General features: G+C 46.6%; 1 protein-coding gene and 1 non-coding gene across 2 annotated transcripts; both read right to left on the bottom strand.

The window, feature by feature from the left end:
- Positions 1-281: 281 nt before the first annotated feature.
- LOC101003019 (cytochrome c oxidase subunit 6b-1-like) lies at positions 282-1126 on the bottom strand. The gene is given in 3 exon segments (XM_021935393.2): positions 282-561; positions 564-629; positions 632-1126. Coding segments are annotated over 3 exon segments (552 nt in total). The 5' UTR covers positions 987-1126; the 3' UTR covers positions 282-430.
- A 19162-nt stretch (positions 1127-20288) lies between these two features.
- Positions 20289-20400, bottom strand: LOC116273359. Its single transcript, XR_004181720.1, has one exon. It is a non-coding gene; the product is annotated as a U6 spliceosomal RNA (small nuclear RNA).
- Positions 20401-20825: the final 425 nt, after the last annotated feature.

Consider the following 20825-nt stretch of genomic DNA (forward strand, 5'->3'; position numbering starts at 1 on the left):
TGAGCCACCATGCCCGGCCCATTCTCCTGACCCTTTCTGTTTGCACTGGACCTTAACTGTTTTTCTTCTGCTTATATAAATTAAGTAGGAATGCAGTAGGCTTCCTATCAATTTCACTTCTAGGAACACTGATTAGTAAGCTAATGCCAGAGTTCTACACGAGTCAGACTATTCTGATTGCCACTTTGCCTATCCTGTCTGTTAGGGTAGCTACGCCCACCTTGCCTTTGACAATTGAGTGCTGCCACTTGGCCTTTGCCAACTTAGGATCCAATTATTCCCACTGTGTTTAAATTTTTTTTTTCAATGAGTTTTTATTAGCAGTGAAATAATGATTTAGGATCCTGGGGTGGGGGTCACTGGGTACTAGGTCCCCCTTCGCCACCCTGGGAGAAGGATGGAGGACAGAGGAGAGGGAGGTGCATCCAGTTCAGATCTTCCCAGGAAATGTGCCTTCAGCCTGGCGCTTGTCCCAGGCTGTGACCCAGGATATGGGGCAGAGGGACTTGCACACACGCTGGTACCATTCGCACACAGTGATATTGCCTCCTTTAGCGGTCTTGCCTTCTGACAGCGGTGGAAATCCAGGTCGTTCTGCCAGCAGTTCCTGGTCTGGTTCTGGTTGGGAAGCGGCTGTCAAAAGGGGCAGTGCTGTGGTTCTTGATTTTGGTCTCGATGTCCTCTTCCGCCATGGTATTGAATCCTAGAGGCACCCCGGATGCAACTTCTGTATTTAAGTTTTGTAGTTGAGTGACTGAGGTTCCTACTGTTGGATCTGACACACACAGAAGAGCAATTACAGGGCTCTTCAAAGATGCAGCTCCTGCCCTCACAAATCTGTTTTGCAAGGCATTGGTCAAGGGTGTATCTTCTGGACCTTCCCAGCTGGGATGAGTAGGTCTAAAGTGACTAATGCACTCCACCATCCCGAACTCCCTAAGCCTTTGGATCCTTTGCTCTACATTATACCAAGGGAGATCAGACATTTACAGTTCACTCATAATGGGCCATCTTATAATCAATATTTCAGCTGACTAGGCAAATAAACTATTAGAACCTTTTTTTAACTCCCTGAGCTGCAACATTAAATGCAGAGTCCCTACTTAGTAGGCCCAAATCAATAAATTCAGCCTGATCCAACTCTATGTTTCTTCCATCTTTTTATATTTATTTATTTATTTATTTATTTATGACAGAGTCTCACTCTGTCACCGAGGCTGGAGTGCAGTGGCATGATCTTGGCTCACTGCAACCTCCGCCTCCCTGGTTCAAGCAGTTCTCCCTGTCTCAGCCTCCCAAGTAGCTGGGATTACAGGAGCCCGCTACCACGCCCAGCTAATTTTTGCATTTTTTTCGTAGAGACGGGGTTTCACCATGTTGGCCAGGGTGGTCTTGAATTCCTGACCTCAGGTGATCCACCCACCCCAGCATCCCAAAGTGCTGAGATTACAGGTGTGAGCCACTGCACCCGACCTGTTCCTTCCACCATTATCCCACACCCTTAATATCCATTCCCATGCCTATTCTCCAGATTTCTGTTTATATAAATTAGAAAACTCAAGCAATTCTTTTTGAGTGTAGCACACGTCCTCATGGGTCACAGTCAGCCTCACTTCTAGGGGCCCACTGGGACTTTAGTTATAGGTCTAGAAGCAAACAGGGGTGTTGGGGTGGTTCCTGAGGAGAATCAACATTATCTTGCCTGACAATTGCCTCAGGGGAGGCCATCACTGTTGTCTCAGGCAGCGTAGGTTGTATCTCCTCAGACAAAGGTGGAAAGGCTGATGGCAGCATGGTCGGCGAGGGATGTTGCCACTACTGGAGATGGGGAAGCTGTTTCTTCTGGCAAAAAGGTTCATCAGAGTTTACAAACTCAGTGTCCCCAACTTCATCAGGGTCCTCCCACACTTCCCCGTTCCCAGTTGCAGGTCCCATTCTTTTCCAATCAATGCCCTCACTCTAGCAGTAGATACCTGGCGAGGCTGTGCATGCATCTTTCATGCAGGTCAGACACAGGATAAGAGCTTATGTCTGTTTTTCCACAATTTCAGCTCTTTCTGTACAGGAGATAAGACTCTTACTCAGGGCAATCTTAGCAGATTTGAGGCTCAGTATCTGCTTCTGAAGCCAGGAAATAGAATCCCTGAGTTCATTATTTTCTTTCATCGCTCTGTCCACTGAATTTAGGAGCAACCAACCAGCTTCATTATGTTCCTTGATTCTCCACATATGGTGAAAGGTATTAGGTACAGAGTCACTAAACTCCTTGCCTCTCACAAGCAATGAATCAGGAGTGTCAAATGCATTTATTTTGCGTAACTCTCTAAACAGTTCATGCTAAGGACTATCAGTGTTCTCCAAACTATTAGAAATAGAGTCCTTAGCATTTCTAATCATATTAAGCAGCCGACTCCAGAAACCCCAAAACCAACAGAAGAACTCCATCCTTAATATTCTGTTCCTCTAGAACCACTCCTGGTACTGAAATCTGTATTAGTCAGGGTTCTCTAGAGGGAGAGAACTAATGAAATATATATATATTTCATTAGGCCATCTGAAGGCTGAGGAGCAAGGAAAGAGTTCCAAAACTGAAGAACTTGGAGTCCGAGTTTCAAGGGCAGGAGCATCCAGCATGGGAAAAAGATATAGGCTGGGAGGCTAGGCCAGTCTCTTCACATTTTTTGCCTGCTATATTCTAGCCATGCTGGCAGCTGATTAGATGGTGCCCACCCAGATTGGGGGTGGGTCTACCTTTCCCAGCCCACTGACTCAAATGTTCATCTCCTTTGGCAACACCCTCACAGACACAGCCAGGATCAATACTTTGTGTTTTTCAATCCAATCAAGTTGACACTCGGTATTAACCATCACATCAGTTATCATTAATGTTAGTGTATTTTATGTGTGGCCCAAGACAATTCTTCCAATGTGGCCCAGGGAAGCCAAAAGATTGGACACCCCTAGAGTAGACAATTGTTGCAAAGAAGTCAAGGATGTGAATACTTGTGGTGAGTGTGGCTACTCACCTAACCAGCCAGGGGGCAATCTGTGAGTTAAGTCCCAGTCAGACAGTATGCAGAAGACTTCCTCATGCATAGGAAAGAGACCTTTGTAAGTGGTGATGAGAGGTGTTGGCTGGCCGTGCACAGTTGCTCATGTTTGTAATCCCAGTGCTTTAGTAGGCCAAGGTAGGAGGATACCTTGAGCCCAGGAATTCGAGGCTGCAGTGAGCTATAATTGTACCACTGCACTCCAGTCTTGATGACAGAGAGAGACCCTGTCTCTTGAAAAAAAAAAAAAAAGAGGCCAGGCGCAGTGGCTCGCGCCTGTAATCCCAGCACTTTGGGAGGCGGAGCCGGGTGGATCATGAGGTCAAGAGACTGAGACCATCCTGGCCAACATGGTGAAACCCTATCTCTACTAAAATACAAAAAATATTAGCTGGGCATGGTGGCATGCACCTGTAATCCCAGCTACTCAGGAGGCTGAGGCAGGAGAATCGTTTGAACACAGGAGGCGGAGGATGCCGTGAGCCAAGATCGTGCCACTGCCCTCCAGCCTGGGCAACAAGAGTGAAACCCCATCTCAAAAAAAAAAAAAAAAAAAAAAGAGAGAATGACAGAGAGAGAGAGAGAGATGTCATCACTGGCAATTGCTGAGTCTAGAGTTCATAGGGAGTAGAAACCCATTGCATTAAGTACGGGAGATGAGGCAGTGGAGGAAGCCCAGCCTGTTACATGGGTGACTATTCTTTGGTTTTTGTTTGTTTTGTTTTGTTTTTGGAGATGGAGTCTGGCTCTGTTGCACTAACTGGAAGTGCAATGCTAATCTCAGCTCACTGCAACCTCCACCTCCTAGAGACTAAGAAATAATTCTCCACCTCAGCCTTCTGGCTGCTGAAGAACTACAGGCAGCTCCACCATGCCCTGCTGGCCACTGTGTTACAGTAGAGATGGGGTTGCCATGTGGCCAGCCACAATCTTGAACTCATGAGCCTCAAATCCATCTGCTTGACCTCCCAAAGTGCTGCAGAGACCAGGCCCACCATACCTGGCCTTCTTTCAGGTTTGATGGTTAAAGGAGGAAAAAAACACTTATAAAGAAGAAATCTTACAAAGTGAAAGAAGAATCCAAAGTAAGGATTTTTAGGTGAGGCGTGAGCCCAGTGGCTCATACCTGTAATCCCAGCACTTTGGGAGGCGAGAGCCAGGCGAATCACCAGGTCAGGGTGAGACCATCCTGGCCAACATGGCGAAACCCCATCTCTACTAAAGATACAAAAATTAGCTGGGCATGGTGGCGCACGCCTGTAGTCCCAGCTACTTGGTACACTGAGGCAGGAGAATCATTTGAACCTGGGAGGCAGAGGTTGCAGTGAACCGGTCAGCGCCACTGCCTCCAGCCACCTGGAAGCGACAGAGCAAGACTCCATCTCAAAAAAAAAAAAAAGGAAATAATTTGTGAAGCAAACAGGGGATGGGGTCCAGGATGGGACTAAGGGCTGTTTTTGAAAAGGAATAAGGACCTGACCTTCCTTTGGAGCTAAGTATTGACAAACTACCTATTACCTATTGTTGTGTAAAACATTACCCCAATACTTAGTGGGTTAAAACAGCAAGCATTTATGATCTCACAGCTTCTGTTGTACAGGAATGCAGGCCCAGCTTAACCAAGTACCTCTGGCTTAAAGCTTCTTATGAGATTTGAGAAGCTGTTGACTGGAGCTGCAGTCTCATCTGAAGGTTTGACTGAAGGAAGGCTACACTGCCATGCTCTCTCCGGCAGTTGGTGGCAGGCCTCAGTCCCTCCCACGTGGGCCAATCTCTATAGAGCCACTTCACAACATGGCCGCTGGCTTCCCCCATGGAGAGAGAGACAGAGAAATGGAGAGCAAGTGCTGGAAAGAACCAGAGCGCTCGCTCGCCATGGAAGCCGTCTTTTAAAAACTTAATCTCAAAAGTGATAGCTCATAATTTCCTTTGCATCCTGTGTGTGTGAGAAGGGAGGCAGTAAGTCCACTCCACACTCAATCAGATGGAGGGGCCTGCAGAAACATGAGCAGATCAGGAGAGCAGGGGTTGCTGGGCACCATCTTGGAGGCTGCCTACCACCACTGGTGGAGAAGGCAGAGAAGTTTATGTCCCTTTTGCCTCTGAAAATAAAATCTCTGCTGTGGATGAAGATGGTAAACAATGAGAGTAGGGAACTTAAGTAATATGGTAAAGGTTTTGTATAGACACTGAGAAAAGTGGGAAAGGAAGCTGTCCAAGAGGAGCATCTGGATATGAAAAAATAATGAAACAGAAATATAATAAAAGTTCTGGAAGCCATGGCCTGGTTAGGACAGGGACAGAGCTTAGTGAGAGGTGCTTACTGTAAGTTGCTTTCTTGAATCAAGTTCCCTCCTAACCTTAGTCATCAGAATCTCACTTTGGTCTATCAGGTATGGGAAACTCTGGGAAACTTCAAAATATCTCTATTCTTTCTCTTCACCTTTTTGAGTATCACTGAGCTACCCATTTGATGGCTTTTAAACTGACACATCTTTCATTTTAAAGTCACTTTTGCACTGAAGATTCAGCAGTGACTCAATGAAGCATCCACATAGAGGGGAAAGAAAGTAACTGTACAGATAATTATCCCCTTCTACCATTCCCTTCGAGTTTTCATGCAGGGAGAAGAGAAAACTACCTGTAATTTTACTATTTGAAAATTACAGGCCAGGAGCGGTGGCTCACACTTGTAATCCCAGCACTTTGAGAGGCCGAGGCGGGTAGATCACCCGAGGTCAGAAGTTTGAGACCAGCCTGACCAACATGGAGAAACTCCATCTCTACTAAAAATACAGAATTAGCCGGCCATGGCGACACATGCCTGTAATCCCAGCTACTCAGGAGGCTGAGGCAGGAGAATCTCTTGAACCCGGGAGGTGGAGGTTGCAGTGAGCCGAGATTATGCCATTGCACTCCAACCTGGCAAACAAAGGCAAACCCCGCCCAAAAAAAAAAAAAAAAAAAAATTACATTAGGCCAGGTGCAGTGGCTCATGCCTGTAATCCCAGCACTTTGGGAGGCCGAGGCAGGTGGATCACCTGAGGTCAGGAGTTCGAGACCAGCTTGGCCAACATGGCAAAACCCCGTCTCTACTAAAAATGCAAAAAAATTAGCCAGGTGTGGTGGCACACACCTGTAATCCCAGTTACTCGGGAGGCTGAGGCAGGAGAATTGCTTGAACTCGGGTGGCAGAGGTTGCAGTGAGCTGAGATCGTGCCACTGCACTCCAGCCTGGGTGACAGAGCCAGACTCTGTCTCAAAAAAAAAAAAAAAAGAAAGAAAAGAAAAGAAAATTACATTAGAACTTCCTTATTCAGTGAGAATGACTGATGGGGGGGGTGGGGAAACAGCCTCTTTCCTATTGGATAGAAAAGAGGAAGGATATAGCTGTAAGAACTGCTGACCCAACACCATGGAACTGAGACAGGGAAACCTCCTCCTGTTAACATTGTTGGAGCCCTGGATTAAGCTACGCCTGAATTTATACAACGCCAGGATGCCAGTTATAAAAACTAATAAAATTCCCTTCTTGTTTAAGACACTTTAGAGTTGAATTTTCTCTGACAAAATAAAGAGTCGTAACTGACATAGAAACTGTTAACTAAATGGGGGGTTGCAAGTAACAGATCCTAAACTATGGAACTGGCTGCATAGAGTGGGATGGAGGGAAGAGAGGACTGTCCTGGTTCAGGAAGTTGACGGTCTTTGTTGGGTGGGAGCTGTCACCTGCTGTTTCTCGGGAAGTGACCATGTACATACTAATATGAAGCACTAGGGACTTGGTAGGAAAAAAGTTTCGGCATTAACAGCTTGCTTGTTTCAGCCCTCAGCAAATATCTAGAAAAAAGAAATGGCCTTATCCTGAAACTGGTCAGTCTGTAAACAAAAAAGGGAGAAACATGGTTTTGCTAAGAGAGGCCCTTTCTAAACGTAAAGAATTTCTTCACATTTCATTTCCATTTAAATTTCTTCAGGTAAAATTTAAATTAATGATTTTATTAAGAATTACGGCCAGGAGCTGTGACTCATGCCTGTAATCCCAGCACTTTGGGAGGTCGAGGTAGGAGTATCACTTGAGGCCAGGAGTTCAAGACCAACCTGGGCAACATAGTGAGACCCTCCCCCACTATCTATTAAAAAAAAAAAGAATAGTATGAAGAGCATGATTGCACTTAGCAAAATAATTCCCTTCCATCTTTTTTTTTTCTGAGACAGAGTTTAGCTCTTGTTGCCCAGGCTGGAGTACAGTGGCACAATCTCGGCTCACTGCAACCTCTGCCTTCTGGTTTCAAGCGATTCTCCTTCCTCAGACTCCTAAGTAGCTGGGATTACAGGTGCCTGCCACCATGCCCAGCTAATTTTTGTATTTTTAGTAGAGACAGGGTTTCACCATGTTGGCCAGGCTAGTCTCGAACTCCTGACCTCATGATCTGCCTGCCTCGGCCTCCCAAACCCATCCATCTTTATCTTGTCCTCTCAATTGCTGGAAGTACAATGCAGAAAACTTTTATTCTCAGCCATTGGAGAGTAAATTGCCCGCGGCCCCATTACCTTCCAAACAAGGACATTCTGCTATATAACCACAATGCACCATCAAAATCAGGAAACTGGAGTGATACCATCAAAATGATACCATAACCATGAAAATCAGGAAACTAGAATGAAACTGCCAATCCGTAGGGCCCCTTCGAGTTTTGACAGTCGTTCTAATAACGTCCTTTTGGCAAAAGGAGCCAGTTTAGAGTCGCCTGCCGTATTCAGCTGTCCTGTCTCTCTAGTCTCTTTCAGTCTAGAACAGTCTCAATCTGCCCTTGACTTCCATGGCCTTGCTGGTCTTCAGGACTACAGAAAAGTTATTTTTGTCGAATGCCCCTTAATTTGGGTGTGGACGGTATGTCTGTCTTCAGGAGTAGGTTCAGAGTCATTTCTTCAGGAGCATGTCCAGAAGTGATTCTATGTTCTGTTGCATCTCAGCAGCCGGCACACGATTCCAATTTGTTTCAATACTGGTGATGTTCACTTTGATCACTTAAGTTAATGTCTGCCAGAGTCTTTCACTATAACTAAGGAAGTTGCTTTTTCCCCCTCTTGATAACTTCTAAGTATTTTTGTGACTTCTGTGGGGGTAATTTGAAATCATGTGAATATCCCATTCCTCATCAAGTTTTCCATTTATTCCTCTGCAGATTTTATTTTAAAAAATTTTTTTTTTTTTTGAGATGGAGTCTCGCTGTCGCCCAGGCTCGAGTGCAGTGGCGCTATCTTGGCTCACTGCAAGCTCCACCTCCCGGCTTCACGCTATTCTCCTGCCTTAGTCTCCTGAGTAGCTGGGACTACAGGCTCCCGCCACCACACTTGGCTAATTTTTTTGTATTTTTAGTAGAGACAGGGTTTTACCGTGTTAACCAGGATGGTCTCGATCTCCTGACCTGGTGATCCTCCTCCTCCCCTCCCAAAGTGCCGGGATTACAGGCATGAGCCACCACGCCTGGCCCTCTGCAGATTTTATACCTCTATGATTCATCATTTCCTGTAGTCCTGTTTTATCCCATGCATGGTAATCCTTCTCTCTCATTATTTTGATGCTCTGTCTCAGATTTGGCCAGTGGGAGCCCTGTACACAGACATCTGTGCCTTTTGCATGTCCCTGGCATTCTTTGGGCAACTTCCTTTCTCTCCCTGGCACAAAAAGATGTTCCGGTTTCATTTATATTTTCCCTGTCCTAATACTGGAATCAACCATTTGTCAAAGGAGCCCTTGCTCCTTTTTTTTTTTTGAGACGGAGTCTGGCTCTGTCACCCGGGCTGGAGTGCAGTGGCCCAATCTCCAGCTCACTGCAAGCTCCGCCTCGGAGTTAAATCATTCACCTGCCTCAGCCTCCAGAGTAGCTGGGACTACAGGCGCCCGCCACCTCGCCGGCTAATTTTTGTATTTTTTAGTAGAGGCCGAGGGGGTTTCACCGTGTTAGCCAGGATGGTCACCGATCTCCTGACCTACCATTAGTCCACCTCTTGGCCTCCCAAAGTGCTGGGAGTACAGGTGTGAGCCACCACGCCCGGCAGCCCTTGCTCCTTTTAATGGAGAATGGTTAGAAGCCAAGAACTAGACATGGGATGTGCTTGTGGCTATTTAAGTGTGGCCATGTCCAGGTCCTCTCAGTGGGCAGAGCTAGGATGTGCATACATGGAACACACATGCAAACACAGAGCACACATGCACACATGAAGCACATGTGAACATGGAACACACATGCAAACACAACACACATGCGTACATGGATCACATGTATGAACACAGAACACACGTGCATGCATGGAGCCTGCGATGTGAACATAAGGCTACAATATTATGCATGGAACACATGCATACCTGGAGCACACAGACACACCACACTTATTTCCATATCTTTTAAACATCTTTACTGCTTTTTTGAGGGTCTCATTGAAAATAAAAATTGCATATATTTAATGTGTATATTAGTGGTTGATGATAGGTATTACACTTGAAATGATGGCCATGACCAAGCTATACCATATCCTCCACCTTCCTAGTTACCATTTGTGTGAGTGAGAACCTTGCTGGACCTACTCTCCACGGTTTCGGGTATGCAACCGCGATATGGTTAACTGTAGTCACCATGCTGTACTTCAAATCTTTTTTTTTTTTTTTTTGAGACAGTCGCTCTGTTGCCCAGGCTGGAGTGCAGTGGCGCGAAATCTCGTTCCGCAAGCTCCGCCTCCGGGTTCACGCCATTCTTCTGCCTCAGCCTCGGTAAGCTGGGACTACAGGCCCTCCCACCATGCCGGCTAATTTTTTGTGTATTTTTTTTAGTGGCGAGGGGTTTCACCCCGTGTTAGCAGCCAGGATGGTCAGCGATCTCCCTGACCTCATTGATCCACCCTCCTCAGCCTCCCAAAGTGCTGGAATTACAGGTGTTAGCCACCACACCTGAACAATTTTTAATTACTTATTCATTTTTGAGACAGAGTCTTGCTCTGTCACTCAGGCTAAAGTGCAATGGTGTGATCTTGACTCCTGCAACCTCCGCCTTCTGGGTTCAAAGCAATTCTATGCCTTGGCCTCTGGAGTAGCTGGTATTACAGGCATGCACCACCATGGCCAGCTAATTTTTAGCCATTTTTTTAGTAGAGAACCCAGGGTCCCACTATGTTGCCCAAGCTGATCTCAAACTCCTGGCCTCAAGTGATCGCCTGCCTCTCAGCCTCCCACAGTGCTGGGATTGCAGCTGTGAGTCACCACACCTGGCCTCTAAATCTATTTTTTAAGATGACTTTGCAGGTGGTGTGTGGCTCAGGCCTAATAATCCCAGCACTAATGAGGCAGGTAAGGAGGATAGAAGCAACCTAGAGGATGAGACCAGTTTAGGCTGTCCTCATCAGAAATGTGTTTTGATTAATTCCATGTATATTCCATTCAGATCAAGTCCCTTGTAAGGGCAGACCAATATCCACCCCTTCCGGCTCCACTGTCTTCCATTTGTTCCTTCCTTCTTAAGACCTTGTTGTCCAGCCACCATTCTTCCGTTGGCCCATTCCATTCCATTCACTGGTGGCTTCCTTTATTCCATTTATCCTGTCCCTCCCCCCTCCCCCCCCTCCCCCCCTCCCCCCTCCCCCCCTCCCCCCCCTCCCTCCCTCCTCCCTCCACTCCTCCTCCCCTCCTTCCTCCACATCCTCCCCCCTCCCCTCCCCTCCCTCCCTCCCCTCCCTCCTCTGTCTCTTTCCTCTTTCTTTCTTTTCTTTCTCCCTTCCTTCCTTCCTTCCTCCCTCCTTCCTTCTTTTTCTTTCTTTCTTTCCTGGGTCCAGTCTATTTACCCCAGGCTTCATTAATGGTCTGATCTCCACTACAACCTCCGCCTCCAAGTTCAAGTCTTCTGCCTTAAGTCCCTTGGCATCTGGAATACAGGCACCACTACTCCCACCCACCCTGACTAATTTTTTGTATTTTTAGTAGAGATGGGGTTTCACTATGTGTTGGCCAGGCTGGTCTCAGATTCCCGACCTCAGGTGATCTGCCCGCCTCAGCCTCCCAAATTGTTGGGATTACAGGTGTGAGCCACGGTGCCCGGCCTCCTGCAGCAGTATTTCCACTACTACCATAAAATATATGCCACACTGTGCTTTTTAGTTGCATGAAAAGTGTAGCAAAATGGGTACCATAATTTCAAATAAAGGTTACAATCCTGGGAGTATGAATGGCTTTATTTTCTCTTCCTGGCATCACAGGGTCTTCAGGATTTGGGGGTTTTGTTTTGATTTTATGTCCCCCAGTATCTTGTGCCTGTAGTAAAATATGGGAATTCTGGCACCCCTGATTGTGCTTTCACACATAAAGCTCAAAGAAACTAAACCACCTCATGATGTCCTTCTCTGTGCAGACTACGCCATTCCAACACCAGATTTGATATCCCAGATTGAAATGCTGGGAGATCCATTCTTCAGGGAGCAAGGGGGAAAGGAGAAAATGGAACGGTGGTTCACCTTCATGCCAACGAGCATTTGTATTGGAAGAGCATTAAAGCGTGGCTGTTTGGAGCAAGTTAGACGGAATTAGGGTGCTGACATTTGAAGCTATACATTGGCATGATCCAAATTCCTTTTCTTAGTATTCTTGTCATATTGGCAGGATTCGGATTTGGGAAATGGAAATGACAACTAATAAAAGGCCTCGGATCTTCTAAATGGGATAAGAGATGCTGGCTTGTTCATTGGTCGATTTATAGTATATATTATTCATATTATATATTAATATATAGATATAAATACACATTACATGCATGCACACACACACACATATGTGAAATTGTGGGTATGTGTATCTGTGTAAATAAAAGACGTGCAGCCCTGGATGGATTTGGAGGGACAGTGCAACTCTGATGAGCCCAAGCTGAGTCACAGCTGAAGACTGGGAAGGCACACTGGAAATATTGTATTTCTATCTCTGAGATAAAATTTCTAAGGCCCAGAGAAGTTTTCCTCACCCTAGGACTAGAACTCAGATATTTTATTTTATTTTATTTTATTTTTTGAGACAGAGTTTTGCTCTCGTTGCCCAGGCTGGGGTGGAATGGCGCGATCTCAGCTCACTGCAACCTCCGCCTCCAGGTTTCAAGCAATTTTCCTGCCTCAGCCTCCCGGGTAGCTGGGATTACAGGAGTGGGCCACCACACCCAGCTAATTTTTGTATTTTTAAGAGAGACAGGTTTTCTTCATGTCAGCCAGGCTGGTCTCAAACTCCTAACCTCAGGTGATCTACCCACCTTGGCCTCCCAAAGTGCTGGGATTACAGGTGTGAACCACTGTGCCCAGCTGAACCCAGATTTTTGAGGCGAGTTCCCCGCCTGTCGACCAGGGCTGGAGTGCAGTGGCTAATCTTGGCTCACTACAAGCCTGCCTCCCGAAGTTCATGCCATCTCTGTCTCAGCCTCCTGAGTGAGCCTGGACTACAGGCACCCTGCCACCATGCCCGCTGGTTTTTGACGGAGTTCGGCCTGTCACCCAGGCTGGAGTGTGTGGCCGGATCTCGCTCACTGCAAGCCCCACCTCCCCGGTTCACGCCATTCTCCTGCCTCAGCCTCCCGGAAGGCTAGACTACAGGCTGCCAGCCCGCCTCAAGAAAGCTTGTATTTTAGTAGAGACGGGTTTCACTGTGTTAGCCAGGATGGTCTCTCATCTCCTGGACTCAGGATCCTCCACTGGCCTCCCAAAGTGTGTTGGGATTACAGGTTTGAGCCACTGCTAGCCTCGGCCATAATTCTTGTAGTTTTGCAGAGTCGTTTCACTGTGTTAGCCAGATGGTCTCACCCCACCTCACATCTTCACTGTGCCTCCCAAAGAAAGCTGGGACAGCAGGCAGCCACCACCAGCCCTAACCCAGATATTTTTAACTCTGTCCAGTGTTCTCTCTAACTGACTACACCTTGAATTAAATTGACTCTGAGTCTAGGAAGAAAGAAAAATTGTCACATATAAGTAGTTCTTCGTTCATGTGAGTTTCGTTTCTTTTTATTATTTATTTATTTAATTTTTGATTTTTGAGATGGAGTTCGCTTTCTCTGTCACCAGGCTGGAGTGCCCTGGATTCGGCTCACTTGTACCTCGCCTCTTCCAGGCCCAAGTACTCCTCCTCAGCCTCCGGTAGCTGGGACTAGAGGCACGCACCACCACACCTAGCATTCTTTTTTTGAGACGAGTTCAGCTTGTCGCCTGCCTGGAGTGCAGGCGGTCTGCTCACTGCAAGTTCGGCCCCGGGTTCCCGCCATTCTTCCTGCCTCAGCCTCCTGAGTAGTTGGACTACAGGCCCCGCCATCTCACCACCCTGCTGTTTTTTCAGATTTTTTAGTAGAGGCTCACCGTATAGCCAGATGTCCTATCTCCTGACCTCAAGGATCCTCGTCAGCCTCCCAAAGTGCTGGGATTACAGGTTGAGCCACCGTCAGTCAAGTTAATTTTTTGTGAGCCTAGGTGTGAGCAGGGTTTGGCCTAGGTTAACCAGGATGGTCTCAATCTCCCAACCTCGTGATCTGCCCACCTCGACCTCCCAAAGTGCTGGGATTATAGGTGTGAGCCACCGTGCCCAGCCTGTTTGTTTATTTTTTTGAGACGGAGTCTTGCTCTGTCACCTAGGCTGGAGTGCAGTGGCACTATCTTGGCTCACTGCAACCTCTGCCTCCCAGGTTTAAGTGATTCTCCCACCTTAGTCTCCTGAGTAGTAGCTGGGATTATAGCCGCCTGCCACCAAGTCCAACTAATTTTTGTGTTTTTAATAGAGACGAGCTTTCACCATGTTGACTAGGCTGGTCTCAAAGTCCTGACCTCAGGTGATTCACCCACCTCGGCCTCCCAAAGTGCTGGGATTACAGGCATGAGCCATTGTGCCCAGCCACAGTTTATGAGTTTTTAATATTGGTTATCCTCTAGCATGTCCAGGTCATCCTGGTTTTCTTGGTTTTAGCATTAAAAGTCCCATGCCCTGGGAACCGCCTCTGTCCAGGCCAACTGGGATGGTTAGTCATCTTATTATCTTCCTGGGCTCTTAGACATTTTTAAAGTGTCTATCATCCTGGTTTCTTCAACAAGTCCATGGCGTGAAAACAAAAGTCGTCAAGGAGCGGTTCTAAATTAAAAGAACCTTAAGGGGCCGGGCGCGGTGGCTCAAGCCTGTAATCCCAGCACTTTGGGAGGCCGAGACGGGCGGATCATGAGGTCAGGAGATCGAGACCATCCTGGCTAAAACGGTGAAACCCCATCTCTACTAAAAAAAAACAAAAAACTAGCCGGGTGTGGTGGCGGATGCCTGCAGTCCCAGCTACTCGGGAGGCTGAGGCAGGAGAATGGCGTAAACCCGGGAGGCGGAGCTTGCAGTGAGCCGAGATCGCGCCACTGCACTCCAGGCCGGGCGACAGAGCGAGACTCCGTCTCAAAAAAAAACCAAAAAGAAAACCTTAAGAGCCTAACAACAACCAAAACACCCCAACCAACCAAATAAGCAAATCTTTACCAACTTCCTGCTGTCCAGGCACGGCGCTTGTGCTGGATCTAGAGAGACTCTTGCCTCCCGGAGCTCACTCTGTGCTTCACTGTGACTTTACAGGTTCAGTGAACCATTGTTTCCTTTCCTCAAGATCCACATCCCCCTCTATGTCGAGCGAGGAATCTTCTCTTTTATATAGTGGTACCGCAGGGCACAGGGACTGTCCAAAGCCTTCCTGCCTGATAGCCTCACTCGTCATGGGACAAGGCTGAGTTATTTGTTTATTTTTGAGACCAAGTCTCACTCTGTCACTCAGGCTGGAGTGCAGTGGTGCAATCTCGGCTCACTGCAACCTCCGCCTCCTGGGTTCAAGCGATTCTCCTGCTCAGCCTCCCGAGTAGCTGGATTCCAAGCACCCACTACCACGCCCGGCTAATTTTTGTATTTTTAGTAGAGACAGGGTTTTACCATGTTGGCCAGGCTGGTCTCCAACTCCTGACCTCAGGTGATCCACTTGCGTCGGCCTCCCAAGGTACTGGGATTACAGGTGTGAGCCACTGTGCCCGGCTTTGTTTTTATTTTTTAACAGCTTCCCAAAGGATTAGAAGTGTGAGCCACCTCGCCAGACCCAACTGCCAACAATTCTTGGTGTTCTTCCGCTTGTAGCTGCATCACTCCAATCCCTGCATATGTCACCACATGGCCATCTTCCCTCTGTATGTCTGTGTCTCCTGGTATAAAGATACCACTCAGATTGGATTAGGGACCCACTCTACTCCAGTACAACCTCATCTTAATTCACTACATCTGCAACGACCCTGATTCCAAATAAGGTCACAGTCAGAGGTTCTGGGAAGGACATGAATTTTGGGGGACACTTTAATTCAGGTGTAGGAAAATGGCAACACAGTATTTCAAAACTCACTCAGGCCAGGCACAGTGGCTCACACGCCTGTAATCCCAGCACACTGGGAGGCTGAGGCGGGCACATCAGGAGGTCAGGAATCGAGACCACCCTGGCTAACACAGTGAAACCCTGTCTCTACTAAAAATACAAAAACAAAATTAGCTGGGCGTGGTGGCGGGCGCCTGTAGTCCCAGCTACTCAGGAGGGGGAGGCAGGAGAATGGAGTGAACCTGGGAGGCGGAGCTTGCAGTGAGCCAAGATCGCGCCACTGCACTCCAGCCTGGGTGACAGAGCAAGACTCTGTCTCAAAAAAACAAACAAACAAAACTCAGTGAATATAATGTTTATGGAGGAAGACAAATGTACATTAAATAAAGACCAATTACAATAGCAAATAACGAGGCCCAGAGCGGTGGCTCACAGCTGTAATCCCAGCACTTTGGGAGGCCGAGGCAAGTACAGCATTTGAGGTCAGGAGTTCGAGACTAGCCTGGGCAACATGGTGAAACACCATCTCCACTAAAAATACAAAAAAAAATTATCTGGTCATGGTGGTGTGCCTGTAATCTCAGCTACTTGGGAGGCCGAGGCAGGAGAATTGCTTGAACCTGGGAGGCGGAGATTGCAGTGAGCTGAGATCATGCCACTGCCACTCCAGTCTGGGCAACAGAGTGAGACTGTGTCAAAAAAAAGCAAATAATGAAATGCCAAACATGAAAGAGTTTAATGTGGGCTGGAATAACTGGGTAAGTCTTCAGGAATAAGGTGAAACTTGGGTAGGTCATTGAAGGAAAGTGAGTGCAGGCATTTTGAGGTGGAGCACAGTAAGAGTAACACATGGAGGTGAGGATGATCAAGGGCCAAGTGGGTGAACGGGCTGGTGAAGACAGGTCTAGCACCAGAGGGAGAGAGATGCTTTTGCAACTGGCCCCACAGTCCCATAGACAGTTGTTTTTAGATAAACATAGAAATTGACCCTTTTGCCCTTAAAGCTTGAAACTTGTTTTTGTTTTATCTGAGTTCCTGCCTCAGGAAAGGACCTTCAGGAAGTATCAAAGAACTGAAACTCACCAGATCATCACATCAGATGTCTCCTTCCCCTCCCTAGCTCCTGTTTTCTTACACATTGTTACATTTTTCCCTGCTTATACATCAGTTGTTTTCTTAGTCAAGAGACATGGATTTGAGACTGAGCTCCCACCTCCTCAGCTGCTGCACCCGATTAAAGCCTTCCTCCTTGGCAATGCTGGTTGTCTCAGTGATTGGCTTTCTGTGCGGTGAGCAGCAGGACCTAGACCAAATATCTGGTGTTTTGGTAACACTTTCAGACCAAGTTTGTCTCTTTTTTTGTTTATCTGTTTTTCGATGGAGTCTTGCTCTGTCACCCAGGCTGGCCTGCAATGGCATGATCTCTGCTTACTGCAACCTCTGCCTCCTCGGTTCAAGTGATTCTCCTGCCTCAGCCTCCCAAGTAGCTGGGATTACAGGTATGCACCACCATACCGGGCTAATTTTTTGTATTTTTAGTAGAGACAGGGTTTCACTATGTTAGCCAGGCTGGTCTTGAACTCCTGACCTCAGGTGATCTGCTCACCTCGGCCTCCCAAATTGGTGGGATTACAGGCGTGAGCCACCATGCCTGGCCCAGACCAAGTATTTAGAAGAAGCAAACTGCACCTCTATGTGCGGCTTCCCAAATCAAACTTGGTGTCTTGTCAATTTGGCCAGACCCAGTGCTAGGAGGATTTCTTCTTAGGGAACACTGTGTTGTAGACCAGGGGTGGTACTAATTTAGGTGAGTATACTTCCTTTTTGTTAATTTTAGATTGAGGGGGCACATGTGCAGGTTTGTCACATGGGTAGATTGCGTGATGCTGAGATTTCAGCTTCTAATGATCCCATCACCCTAGTAGAGAACATAGTACCCAATAAGGTACTTTTTCAATACTTGGCCCCTTCACTGCCTCCCCTTTTGGAATCCCCAGTATTTACCATTGCCATTTTTGTGTCCATGTGTACCAAATGTTTACCACTTACAAGGGAGAATATGCAGTATATGGTTTTCTCTTTCTGCAGAAATTCACTTAGGATAATGCCCTCCAGCTGTATTCATGGTGCTGCAAAGGACATGATTTTCTTCTTTTTTATGGCTGTACATTTATTTTCTTAGGCTCTTTTTTTTTTTTTTTTGAGACAGAGTTTTGCTTTTGTTGCCCAGGCTGGAGTGCAATGTCAGCTCACTGCAACCTCCGCCTCCCGGGTTCCAACAATTCTCCTGCTTCAGCCTCCTGAGTAGCTGGGATTACAGGCGTGTGCCACCACGCCTGGCTAATTTTTTTGTATTATTAGTAGAGACAGGATTTCACCATGGTGGCCTTGCTGCTCTTGAACTCCTGACCTCAGGTGATCTGCCTGCCTTGGCCTCCTAAAGTGCTGGGATTACAGGCATGGGCCACTGCACCTGGCCATTTTCTTAGTTTTATCCATGAACTTCTCTATTTCAAACAGGTTGGGAATTAGTATCTATGGAAGAGGATTCAACTATTCAGGCTTTCAAAATTGTCCCTGTATCCTGACAAAAATTCGAACCTGCATTTAGAGGCATAGAGACAGGTTATGTTTTTGTTTTGTTTTATTTTTGTTCTTAAACATTTGGGGTATCTAAGGCTGATTTCCGAGAAGTAAAAACATTTGGTAATGTGTTGCAGTATGTCACATCATAAAAGAAGAGCCTGCAATGCATTGTATCGGTTTTGTTTCTGCCTTCATTTTCCAGGGAGTAAATAAACCAAGACATTTATACACATCACTAAATTTCTAATTATACCTTGGGAAAGTACCTTTGAGAGTACATAGTTATCTCCCCTTGTCTAAGACTAAAAGACATTGGTTTAGTCACTGATTTCATGAGATTTCTAAAGACTCTTTAAAGTAAATTTTAAAAATTACATAAGACACAGGGAATTTTTAAAATATTGTATTTTATGAGGTTGGGTCCAGTGGCATGCCTGTAATCCCAGCACTTTGGGATGCTGAGGTGGGTGGATCACCTCAGGTCAGGAGTTGGAGACCAGCTTGGCCAATGTGGTGAAACCCCATCTCTACTAAAAATATAAAAATTAGCCAGGCGTGGTGGCGTGCACCTGTAATCCCAGCTACTTGGGAGGCTGAGGCAGAAGAATCGCTTGAACCCAGGAGGCGGAGGTTGCAGTGAGCCAAGATCATGCCACTGTACTCCAGCCTGGGTGACAGAGTGAGATTCTGTCTCAAAAATAAACAAATTAATAAAAATAATAAAAATAAAATACTGTATTTTAGGCCAGGCACGGTGGCTCATGCCTGTAATGCCAGTACTTTGGGAGGCCGAGACAGGCGGATCACTTGAGGTCAGGAGTTCAAAACCAGCCTGGCTGATACGACAAAACCCTCTCTCTACTAAAAATACAAAAATTGGTTAGGTGTGATGGCTTATGCCTGTAATCCCAGCACTTGAGAGGCTGAGGCGGGTGAATCACGAGGTCAGGTGTTCAAGACCAGCCTGGCCAACAGAGTGAAACCTCATCTCTACTAAAAATACAAAAAATTAGCTGGGCGTGGTGGCCTGTGCTTGTAATGCCAGCTACTCCGGAGGCTGAGGCAGGAGAATCGCTTGAACCTGGGAGGCGGAGGTTGCAGTGAGCTGAGATCATGCCACTGCACTCCAGCCTGAGCGCTAGTGTGAGACTCTGTCTCAAAAAAAAAAAAAAAAAAAATAGCTGGGTGTGGTGGTGCATGCCTGTGGTCCCAGCTACATGAGAGGCTGAGGCATGAAAACTGCTTGAACCTGGAAGGGAGAGGTTGCAGTGAGCTGAGATCGTGCCACTGCACTTTAGCCTGGGAGACAGAGTGAGACTCTGTCTCAAAAAAAAGATATATTTTTTTAACTTTAGTTTATTTCGGCCTGAGCCACATAATTTTCTGGATTTCTTTTTTTTTTTCCCCTTTTTTTTTTGAGACGGAGTCTTACTCTGTCACCAGGCTGGAGCGCAGTGGTGTGTGATCTTGACTCACTGCAACCTCTTCCTCCCAGGTTCAAGTGACTCTCCGGCCTCAGCCTGCCAAGTAGCTGGGACTATAGGCACCCGCCACCACTCCCAGCTAATTTTTGTATTTTTAGTAGTGATGGAGTTTCACCATGTTGGCCAGGATGGTCTCGATCTCTTGCCTTCGTGATCTGCCCGCCTCGGCCTCCCAGAGTGCTGGAATTACTGGCGTGAGCCACCCTACCTGACCAATTCTCTGGATTTCTGAATAAAACTATAATGTCCTAAACTAGGACACAATCTTTCATGTATTGTCTAATCTTAGACAAGTTTGAACTCTGATATGGTTCCTTTTCCTGTCCTCATTGCATAGTTTTTCTCCTGAATTTAGCAGTATATAGAAGTCTGATTTGTGGGAGGATAACAGCGTTTTCTTCCGGGTGCAGTGGCTCACGCCTGCAATCCCAGTATTTTGGGAGGCCAAGGTGGGCAGATCACCTGAGGTCTGGAGTTCAACAGCAGGCTGGTCAACATGGTAAAACCCCATCTCTACTAAAAATACAAAAATTGGCTGGGCGTGGTGGCGTATACCTGTAATCCCAGCTACTTGGGAGTCTGAGGCAGGAGAATCACTTGAACCTGAGAGGCAGAGGTTTCAGTGAGCTAAGATTATGCCACTGCACTCCAGCATGGACGACAGAGTGACACACCATCTCAAAAAAAAAAAAAAAAAAAAGATATATCTTTCTGTAAGGCTTTTTGTACAATAGCAATGAAGTCAGCTTTGATGAGAATTTATTATTTGTTTATGTTAAAATATGAAACACTTCCCGAATTTGTGTGTCATCCTTGCACAGGAGCCATGCTAATCTTCTCTGTATCATTCCAATTATTTTTTTCTTTTTAGTATATTGCTGCCAAAGAGAGCATGTGATAACAATTTAATGTAATTCACCTAAATTATTCAATATTAAAATATCAAGGAATATCAGACCTTTCTTTTGTTTTTTAAGATGGGGTCTTCAAGTATGGTGGTGCCTTCTTGTAGTCCCAGCTACTCGGGAGGCTGACATGGAAGGATCACTTGAGCCCGGGAGGCAGAAGTTGCAGTGAGCTGAGATCTCGCCACTGCACTGCAGCCTGGGTGACAGAGCCAGGCCTTATCTTAAAAAATAAAAAAAGGAAAAAAAAAAACAAACCAGCTGTCGGCTGGGCGCGGTGGCTCATTCCTATCATCACAGCACTTTGGGAGGCCAAGGCGGGCGGGAGGATCACGAGGTCGGGGAGATCGAGACCATCTGACTAACACGGTGAAACCCCGTCTCTACTAAAAATACAAAAACAAAATT

This window comes from Papio anubis, unplaced genomic scaffold (assembly GCF_008728515.1).
Source record: "Papio anubis isolate 15944 unplaced genomic scaffold, Panubis1.0 scaffold595, whole genome shotgun sequence".
Taxonomy (NCBI): Eukaryota; Metazoa; Chordata; class Mammalia; order Primates; family Cercopithecidae; genus Papio; species Papio anubis.